The sequence below is a fragment of the Piliocolobus tephrosceles genome, chromosome 10, assembly GCF_002776525.5.
Source record: "Piliocolobus tephrosceles isolate RC106 chromosome 10, ASM277652v3, whole genome shotgun sequence".
NCBI lineage: Eukaryota > Metazoa > Chordata > Mammalia > Primates > Cercopithecidae > Piliocolobus > Piliocolobus tephrosceles.
The window spans coordinates 49,082,969-49,091,855 of NC_045443.1; the positions used below are offsets into that span (position 1 = coordinate 49,082,969).

The 8,887-nt window shown below is 52.3% G+C and overlaps 1 protein-coding gene across 5 annotated transcripts; it reads left to right on the top strand.

The window, feature by feature from the left end:
* Nucleotides 1-721: 721 nt before the first annotated feature.
* On the top strand, nucleotides 722-4,458 carry ANKRD33 (ankyrin repeat domain 33). Of its 5 annotated transcripts, none has more exons than XM_023210581.2 (6): nucleotides 723-1,094; nucleotides 1,330-1,580; nucleotides 1,828-1,957; nucleotides 2,121-2,261; nucleotides 3,176-3,238; nucleotides 3,333-4,458. In XM_023210581.2, exons 2-6 carry the CDS (start codon nucleotides 1,341-1,343, stop codon nucleotides 4,052-4,054), a joined length of 1,296 nt encoding a protein of 431 aa, XP_023066349.2. In that variant the 5' UTR covers nucleotides 723-1,094; nucleotides 1,330-1,340; the 3' UTR covers nucleotides 4,055-4,458. The 5 variants fall into 5 exon arrangements, with proteins under 5 accessions (XP_023066350.2, XP_023066349.2, XP_023066353.2 ...); XM_023210583.3 differs by having other exon boundaries at nucleotides 865-1,094; nucleotides 1,832-1,957; XM_023210584.3 differs by lacking the exon at nucleotides 3,176-3,238 and having other exon boundaries at nucleotides 865-1,094; nucleotides 1,832-1,957; nucleotides 3,333-3,734; nucleotides 3,935-4,458.
* The last annotated feature ends 4,429 nt before the right edge of the window (nucleotides 4,459-8,887 follow it).

Sequence of the window (8,887 nt, forward strand, 5' to 3'; positions counted from 1 at the left end):
CATAATGTCAGTACTCACAATTTTGTTTGTTTTGTTTTTTGAGAAGGAGTTTCGCTCTTGTTGCCCAGGCTGGAGTGCAATGATGCAAACTCGGCTCACTGCAACCTCTGCCTCGCGGGTTCAAGCGATTCTCCTGCCTTAGCCTCCCAAGTAGCTGGGATTACAAGCGCCCGCCACCACACCTAGCTAATTTTTGTATTTTTAGTACAGACACAGTTTTGCCATGTTAGCCAGGCTGGTCTTGAACTCCTGACCTCAGGTGATCCACCTGTCTTGTAATCTCAAAGTGCTGGGACTGCAGGTGTGAGCCACCCCACCTGGCCACAATTTTTTTTTAAAGGGGGTCTTGCTCTGTTGCCCAGGCTGGAGTGCAGTGGCGCAACCTTGGTTCATTGCAGCCTTGACCTCCCGGGCTCAAGCAATCCTCCCACCTCAGCCTCCTAGTTGCTGGGATAACAAGCGTGGGCCACTGGGCCCAGCTCTATACTCATAATGTGACAATTATGTTTTTATTTTCCCAGAAACTCAAAAAATAAGTTCAGGTGACCCCTGGAGACCCCACCCCAGAGTCATTCTGAGAGTACCAACCCTATTTAATGAGATACCTGCATTCAACTCACACCTTCTCCCACAACCAACCCTTCAGCAAGTCGCACTTCACCCAATGAGGAGGGGCTTTTGGCTGGGCCTAAAGAGCTGGGCCGAGACCCCATGAGGTTACATCTCCCCCGACGTCCCCAAGGCTGAGGGTGGGTGTGTCGGTCAGGAGTCGTCGTCTTTGTGAGCCCGCCCTGGCGGGGAGGAGCTGCCTGGCTCAGGCCTCGCCCACCCGGAGGATCTTGGGGCTGGTCTGGGTCAGCTCCTGAGATGTGACCACCCGCCCCACCGGGCCCCCCAATCCCTTCCTACCACTGCTTGATCCGGCTCAGCCAGGAGGTGTTTGCAGCAGCTCTTTCTGAAAGTCCAGCCATCTGTTACCTGCGTTGCTTCCTGGGGAGGGATAGTCCACCTCGGAGCACTCGGAGACCCGGTAATAGTGCTCCGCGGAGCCTGGGCTGTGCCCCGCGTTGACTGCCTCATCCTCCGAATCCCAAGTAAGGAAAAAGGACGACCCTCTCTCGGTGAGTCTCACTGGGGTGCTGACCTGGAGTGAACCCTGCCTGCTTAGGGCTCCTGGCCCAGCGCTTGTCCTTTTTCAGGGCGGATGCGGTGAGATCCCTGCTGGGGTGAATGTTTTCCCTGGGAGAGGGCCGTGCACTTCACAGCTGCTGAGTCCCCTCCCTAGGATCCAGGGAGGCACTCGCTACTCCTCTCCATTCTGTGTTTTAGATGCCAGCTGCATGAGAGAAGGGACCCACCTTCTCGTCCCCCGCCTGGAAGAGAAAGAGCTGGCATTGCGCAGGAGAGGGCTGGACATGTCTGAGGCACTGCCCTGCCCGGACAAGGAGGCCCCCACCGCAGGCTGCAGGCTGGGGGCCCTGTATTGGGCCTGTGTCCACAATGATCCCACTCAACTCCAAGCCATACTGGATGGCGGGGTCTCCCCAGAGGAGGCCACCCAGGTGGACAACAATGGGAGGGTGAGATGTCCTGGCTTTCCAGGACAGCTGGGGGCATCTCTGCATCCCCACGACACCGTCCTGGCCTGGCTCCCTGAGAGGGGTTCAGGGGCAATATGCCCCGCAGTCCTTAGGAGGAAGGGAATGGTTGAGGGTGGGTCTTCACAGGGCTTGGGGCAGACTCTGGGACAGATGTGGGTTTAGAGGGCACAAGGGGCCCTGAGGAGGCCCAGGGGAAAGCAGGGGATCTGAGCTGCCCCTCCCTCAGACAGGCCTCATGGTCGCATGCTACCACGGCTTCCAGAGTGTTGTGGCCCTGCTCAGTCAATGTCCTTTCCTTGATGTGAACCAGCAGGACAAAGGAGGAGACACGGCCCTCATGTTGGCTGCCCAAGCAGGTGTGAGGCTGCTGTACCCCACTTTCGACAGCCCCCCTTTTATGCAGACAGGGCCTCAGTCCCACCCTTGTTGCATGGTGTTCTGTCGTGCTGGGTGGAGGGTGGGTTGGCAGCTTCATCACCCCGTTTCCTGGGGACCAAGCTTACCCTTGCTGCCCTGCAGGCCACGTGCCTCTGGTGAGTCTCCTGCTCAACTACTACGCCGGCCTGGACCTGGAACGCCGGGACCAGCGGGGGCTCACGGCGTTAATGAAGGCTGCCATGCGGAACCGCTGTGAGTGCGTGGCCACCCTCCTCATGGCAGGTGTGTGGGACCTGGACCGGGGTGTGTGGCCTCCAGTCCCTCCTCCAAGCGTGCCCACCAGACACTAAGTCAGCTGTGATTCTTTGCAGAGAGGAGAGAGGTGGAGATGGAGGATCAATCTAGTTCATCTTCCTAGAGGTGGAGAGCATGCTTTGGGCTTCGTACAATCAACCCAGTCCTGCTGTTGATAGCTCAGACATTGTGTGCGGAGGTCCCAGGAAGGAAAGTGTGGGAGGGGAAACTAGCCCAGCTGGAAAAGTTAACACGAAAAAAGGCTAGCATCTGGAACCAGCCCCTGTTCCTAGCTGAGCGGCTTCCCTCTCTCTGGGCCTCATCAGTATCGTGAGGGTGTTAGCTTTCCCTGGGATGACCTCCAACTCTGACAAGCCAGGCTTCCAGGGGACCCAGGCAAGAGTCGTCCAGGCCTGTGGCTCTGTGGGGTCGTTCAGGGGGAGGTGTGGTGAAGTCTACATTGTCCATGGAGTTGTTTGGGGGCCCTTCCTCCCCACAGTGGGGCTGCCCTCTGCTGGTCACTCTGGGGGACCCCTGCCTCCACTTTTCCCTTCCCCACCCACCTCAATGGGTTTGGAATGGAAAAGGAGTATAGGAAAAAGGAGGGCGCTCTACACCTTTTGCTTCGCCTCAGAGTGACTGCTCCCCCACAAGCCCAAGATAGGAGAGGGAGATGGTGAGAAGAGAAGAACCAGGAGAGGGAACCAGCTGACCATCCCCACCCACCTGCCCCAGAGGGTGCCGCTGAGGCCTCTGCCTGTCCTGGGCAGCCTGTACCGCTGCTCTGCCCAGCTCCTTGGACTGAGGAGATCCCTATTCTGCCCCAGGTGGAGCCCCACAGTAGGTCTCTCTGAAGTCTTTTCCCCTCTCTGGACCTAAGTGTCTTAATCTCTCTTAAACAGGAGGTTGCAACACAGGCGTCCCTGATTCCACCTTCAATGGCATGGGACTCTATGGCTTTGAATGTAACCCATATCAGTCTTGCTCCTAAAGAATCTGCCCTTCCGCAAATCACCAACCCCTATCCTGCCCCTTGTCACTCCCTGTGCCCCTTCCCAGGTGCTGACCTGACAGCAGTCGACCCTGTTCGGGGCAAGACGGCCCTGGAATGGGCAGTGCTCACCGACAGTTTCGACACCGTGTGGAGGATTCGGCAGCTGCTGAGAAGGCCCCAAGTGGAGCAGCTTAGCCAGCACTACCAGCCCGAGTGGCTGGCCTTGTCCGGGCTCGTGGCTCAGGCCCAGGCCCAGGCCCAGGTTGCCCCTTCACTCCTAGAGCGGCTGCGGGCTACCTTGAGTCTCCCCTTTGCCCTGTCTCCTCAGGAGGGGGGTGTTCTGGACCACTTTGTGACTGCCACAACCAGCCTGGCCAGTCCTTTCGTCACCACTGCCTGCCACACTCTGTGCCCTGACCACCCACCTTCCCTGGGCACCCGAAGCAAGTCCGTGCCAGAGCTGCTAGGCAATGCCCCGCCCCCTCCCCTGGTTCCCCAGTCCCCACCAGGGAGTCCCCAGAGGTCCCCTTGGGTCTTTGTCCCCTACCAGAGCCCTCAGGGCATGTTGAGCAAGTGCCTTCAGTGGCTACAGCCCAGGGATAGCACCAGCCCCAGGCCCCAAGTCCCCAAGATCCTTCTCTCCAAGGCATCCTCATCGCCCCACCAGTGCTGGCCAAAGCCCAGTCCTGCGGGACATCAAAGTCTGGCCCTTCCTCTCTGGCGATACCAGGAGCTCAGGATAGAGAAGAGGAAACAGGAGGAAGAGACCAGAATGGCACAGAAGTAGGGGAAGATGGGATAGGACAGGCTGGGAACAGGTAATCAGGCCCCTTCCCAGGCTTCTTTCCCCTCCGGAGTGCCTCTGGCCTCCCCATCCACCTCTGCCTAAGTAAATCTGCTCTCAACCTATATACATACAAGGTCATTCATTCCAGCATTGTTTGCAAGAGTGAAAGAGTGGAAACACCCGAAGTGTCCATCAGTAAGGGACTGGCTAGATTGGTTATGGATATAACTGCTGTCTACCCTTACAGTGCATACTCTACAGTGTTTGTAAAATAAGACGAAGGAAGCTGTTTATATTCTGATACAAAACTGCCATCAAGATATATAAAGTAAAAATTACTAAGGAGTGGAACAGTGTACATGGCGTATTATCATTTGTCGAAGTAAAATTTTCACGAAGATAAACATGACTAAGATAAATATATAGTGAGTGCCAAGATTTATTTCACTACTTAATGAGTGAATCAGCAAGATAGATCAAAAAAAGAAATGAAAAGCCATTATTGACAATCAGTGAAAAAATGAATGCTGGAATAAGATTGGAAAAAGTTAATTCACACCTGGCAATAAAGCCAAAACCATTTTTATTTTTTTCTACTAGACCAAAATAATTTGCCACTTATCAATCTTTAACAGGTTAATCTGTCCTTTTAGAGAGCCCGGTCCTTATCAACAGTAAATATTAATAGCATGTCAAACAAAGTTAACTTCCCCTAGCTGACCCATAGGTGGGGTCATTAGCCAATGATCTAAAATATCTTTGAAAGGGCACTAGCTTTTTTTTTTTTTTTTTGGCCTTATTTACAGGTTTTGGATATTTTTCTCAGCACTTTTGTTGTGTAAATATATTTGCTTGTATGTTTACAATAACGATAGCAACTATTTAGAGGGTGCTTACTATTTATAGTAACACATTTAACCCTCCCAGTAATCCTGAGGATTTTATTTTTGAGGACATGAGGCACAGAGAAGCTAAGGAACTGCCTAGGTCCCACAGCTAGACACTGGCAGAACTCAAGATTGAGATCTAGCCATCCAGTGTGGCCTGCAGGCTTTTAACGCTAACCTCCAACATGGTACTGGAGCATCCCTGGAAAGAACACAGTAGTGTTATCCAGAAAAGGACTAAACAGATTTATTCACATTTCTTTAATTTTTTTTTTTTTTTTGAGACAGAGTTTTACTCTTGTTGCCCAGGCTGGAGTGCAGTGGCATGATCTCGGCTCACTGCAACCTCCACCTTCTGGATTCAAACGATTCTCCTGCCTCAGCCTCCTGTGTAGCTGGGATTACAGCCATGCGCCACCATGCCCAGCTAATTTGTGCGTTTTTAGTAGAGACAGGGTTTCACCATGTTATTCAGGCTGGCCTCGAACTCCTGACCTCAAGCAATCTGCCTGCCTTGACCTCCCAAAATGCTGGGATTACAGGGGTGAGCCACCGTGCCCAGCCCTAATGTCCTTTTTCTATCCCAGGATTCTATCCACAATCCCCTGTTACATTTCGTCATCACATTCCCCAGAATCCTCTTGACTGTGACAGTTTCTCAGACTTCCCTTGTTCCTCATGATCTTGACAGTTTTGAGTCGTTTTGGTCACGTATTTTGTGCATGTCTCTCAATTGAGGTTTGTCTGATTTTTTGTTGGTGTGTGTGTGTGTGTGTGTGTGTGTTTGATAGAGATGGTGTTTTACCCCGTTGCCCAGGCTAGTCTCGATCTCCTGAGCGAGCTCAAGTGATCCGCCTGCTTTGGCCTCTCAAAGTGCTGGGATTATAGGTGTAAGCCACCATGCCTGGCCTGTCAGATGTTTTTCCTATGATTAATGTAAGACTGGGTCTTTGGGTTTTCAGAAGGGAAGATTCCAAACAGAGGTAATGTTTTCCTCACATCATGTCAAGGGAGGCATATACTGTGAACATGACTTACCACTTGATATCGACCTCAATCACCTGGCTCACGTAGTTTGCCGGTTTTCTCCACTGTAAAGTTCCTCTTTTTCCCCCCTCTCTGCACTGTCATCTTTGGAAGGAAGTCTTATACAAGGTCCACACTAATGGAGTAGGGAGTTACACACCATCTCCTTGAGGGTAGAGTATCTAGATAAATTACGTGGAATTCTGCACAGAGCGTTTTGACTTTCTAATTATGTCTACCAAATTTTGAAACATTAAAAAATAAATCCACTCTTTGAATAGGGAAAATACACCCCCCCACACACACACACACACACTGAGATGAAAATGACTAATAGGGTCAGATGATACATGATTTCTCCCAGAAGAGCTCTGAAGGCCACTATGGTGGACTGGAAGGGTTTCAAGGGTAACTTTGCTGTCTGCCACCTGTTTGATCCTGAATAAGGCACTTAAGTTTCTCTTGCCTCGGCTTTCACGTCTGTTAAATGGAGAAAATGGAAAGATCCACTATTGGAAGGATCCACTAGCTAGTATGGGTGAAACAGTTCCATAAACTGTAAAGTACTATTAAGAGGTGAGATATTAAGGAGGAACCCCAGGGAAGTGAGTTGGATTAAACTGCTTCAGGGCCTCCAGGATGGAGCTAGAATTCTTTCCTCCCCATCCACTGCTGAAATCATGACATAGGAAGCCAGCCTTGGCACTGGACATCATAGACAGAGAAAGAAGCTACATCGATAGTCGTGGAACAGCATCGTGGCAAAATGCCTCCCTGGGAGTTGGCCTGTGACCTCGGACAAGTTACTTACACTTTCTCAGCCTCACAGGTGTCACATGCAGAATAGATGTAAGAGTTACATGTTCATCATAGGGCTGTTATTAAGAATTGAATGAGATGACGCAGCACTTGGCATCATACCTGGCCTTATCTATATCTATATCTTTATCTATATTTTTTTGAGACAGGGTCTTGTTCTGCCTCTCAGGCTGGAATGCAAGGTTGTGATCATGGCTCACTGAAGCCTTGAACTCCTGAGCTCAAAGGATCCTCCTGCCTCAGCCTCCCGAGTAGCTGGGACTATAAGCATGTACCACCATACCTGGATAACTTTTTAATTTTTTCGTAGCGATAAAGTCTCACTATGTTGCCAAGGCTGGTTTTGAACTCCTGAGCTCAAGCGATCCTCCCACCTCAGCCTTCCAAAGTGCTGGGATTATAGTTGTGAGCCACCACGCCTCGCCCATTCTTCCTTCCTTCCTTCCTTCCTTCCTTCCTTCCTTCCTTCCTTCCTTCCTTCCTTCCTTCTTTCCTTCCTTCCTTCCTTCCTTCTTTCTTTCTTTTTTCTTGAGATGGAGTCTCATCTCTATCACCCAGGCTGGAGTACAGTGGCTTGATCTCAGCTCACTGCAACCTCCACCTCCTGGGTAGCTGGGATTACAGGCATGCGCCATCGCACCTAGCTAATTTTTGTATTTGTAGTAGAGACAGGGTTTCACCATGTTGGCCTGGCTGGTCTTGAACTCCTGACCTCAGGTGATCCACCTGCCTCAACCTCCCAAAGTGCTGGGATTACAGGTGTGAGCCACTGCGCCCGGCCTCCATGTTCTTATTTAATCTGCACAGCCTTCCTATTTTGCAGCGGAGGAAATTGAGGCTATAAAGTTTAGGCAATTTGCCTGATGTCACCAGTTGGTAAGTGGCAAAGCGGTGCTTGGAGCTCAAGTCTGTGAGATTCCAAAGCCCACGCTCATTCCACTGCAGCAGGTGGCATGTGCTTACAGCCAAGGAGGATTAAACTTTGAGCCTCTGATTCTTTGAGCCTCTCCCTCCACCTCCAATCTGCTCAGGGGCGACTACTGTACCTTCAAGGGCAGGGAACTAGCCCTCTGTTGTTCTCTTGGCCCCTCTGTTCTGGCCGGGGTGCATCTGGTGGAACCCACAGTAATGCCTGGGTTCCAGGTTGGAGCATGTTTTCCAGCAGAGGGAGCCTCTCTGCCTTGGAGAAGACCCACCCCTCCAATCCCTGGCCATCTCCAGGGCAGTTAGAGTCCCCAGACTTCACTCTAGCAACTCCCCCTCTCAGGCCAAGCCATTTCTCTCTAATCCTCTAATAGCTCCTAACAATAGCCTTCTCTCCTCCATCCCTTCAGGCTGATCAGAGGGAGAGAAGCCTCGAGGCCTGGAGTTGCTCTGGCCTGTGCCTCCCAAAGTCAACCTCTTCTCTAACATCCCTGCCTCCCCCTCCCTCAGCTGCTGAGGCTTCCGAACTCAGTTCCTGTCAGCAGAGGCCAAGAAATCCATGGTGAGGCCCCTGGCTGTGCAGAATGCAGGCACTACAAAGCCTTTGGAGTCAGACAGACCTGGGTTTCAGTCCTGGCTCTGCCTCTTCCAACCTGAGTGTCACCTTGTGTGTAACATCAGATGATGAGACCGTAATCGCTGCCGCCCAGGGCTGTCTGTAGCCCAAGCAGTGAGGGGTATGAGAAGCACCGCCTGGCACATGGTCAGGGCATGGTGGGTCAACAGCAGCCTGGGATTGTACCTGAGCAGCAGGTGGGGAGGGAACAGCCCAGGGTGCAGCTCTGTGGAGGAGGCTGGTGGATGTGCCCTTGGGGCCGCATGGCCTGCCCTGTGATTCTAGGATACTATTCTGGTGGCCCAGGAAATGAAAACACACGTCTCTGCATCCCCTACCCTAGGCCCACTCCCAGCCCACCTCGTCACCACATGCTGGTGGCTGGAGGAGCTGCTCCCGGAGTGTGTACATGTCCTCCCTCCACCTGGTAGGCAGGGAGCTCCTATACGTGGGACTGCAGAGTTGGCTTTCCTGACACACACTGGGATGTCAGCCAGGCTTGTGGAGACTGCTGGGGAACCCTACTCACTCCCGTGTGGGCAGGGACCATGTCTGTGTCCC

Coding starts and splice junctions, on each gene's coding strand:
- ANKRD33 (XM_023210581.2), top strand. CDS start 1,341: ATGAGAGAAGGGACCCACCTTCTCGTCCCCCGCCTGGAAGAGAAAGAG. Junction 1,581..1,827: donor AGGTGGACAACAATGGGAGG/GTGAGATGTCCT, acceptor CCCCTCCCTCAG/ACAGGCCTCATGGTCGCATG. Junction 1,958..2,120: donor CATGTTGGCTGCCCAAGCAG/GTGTGAGGCTGC, acceptor GCTGCCCTGCAG/GCCACGTGCCTCTGGTGAGT.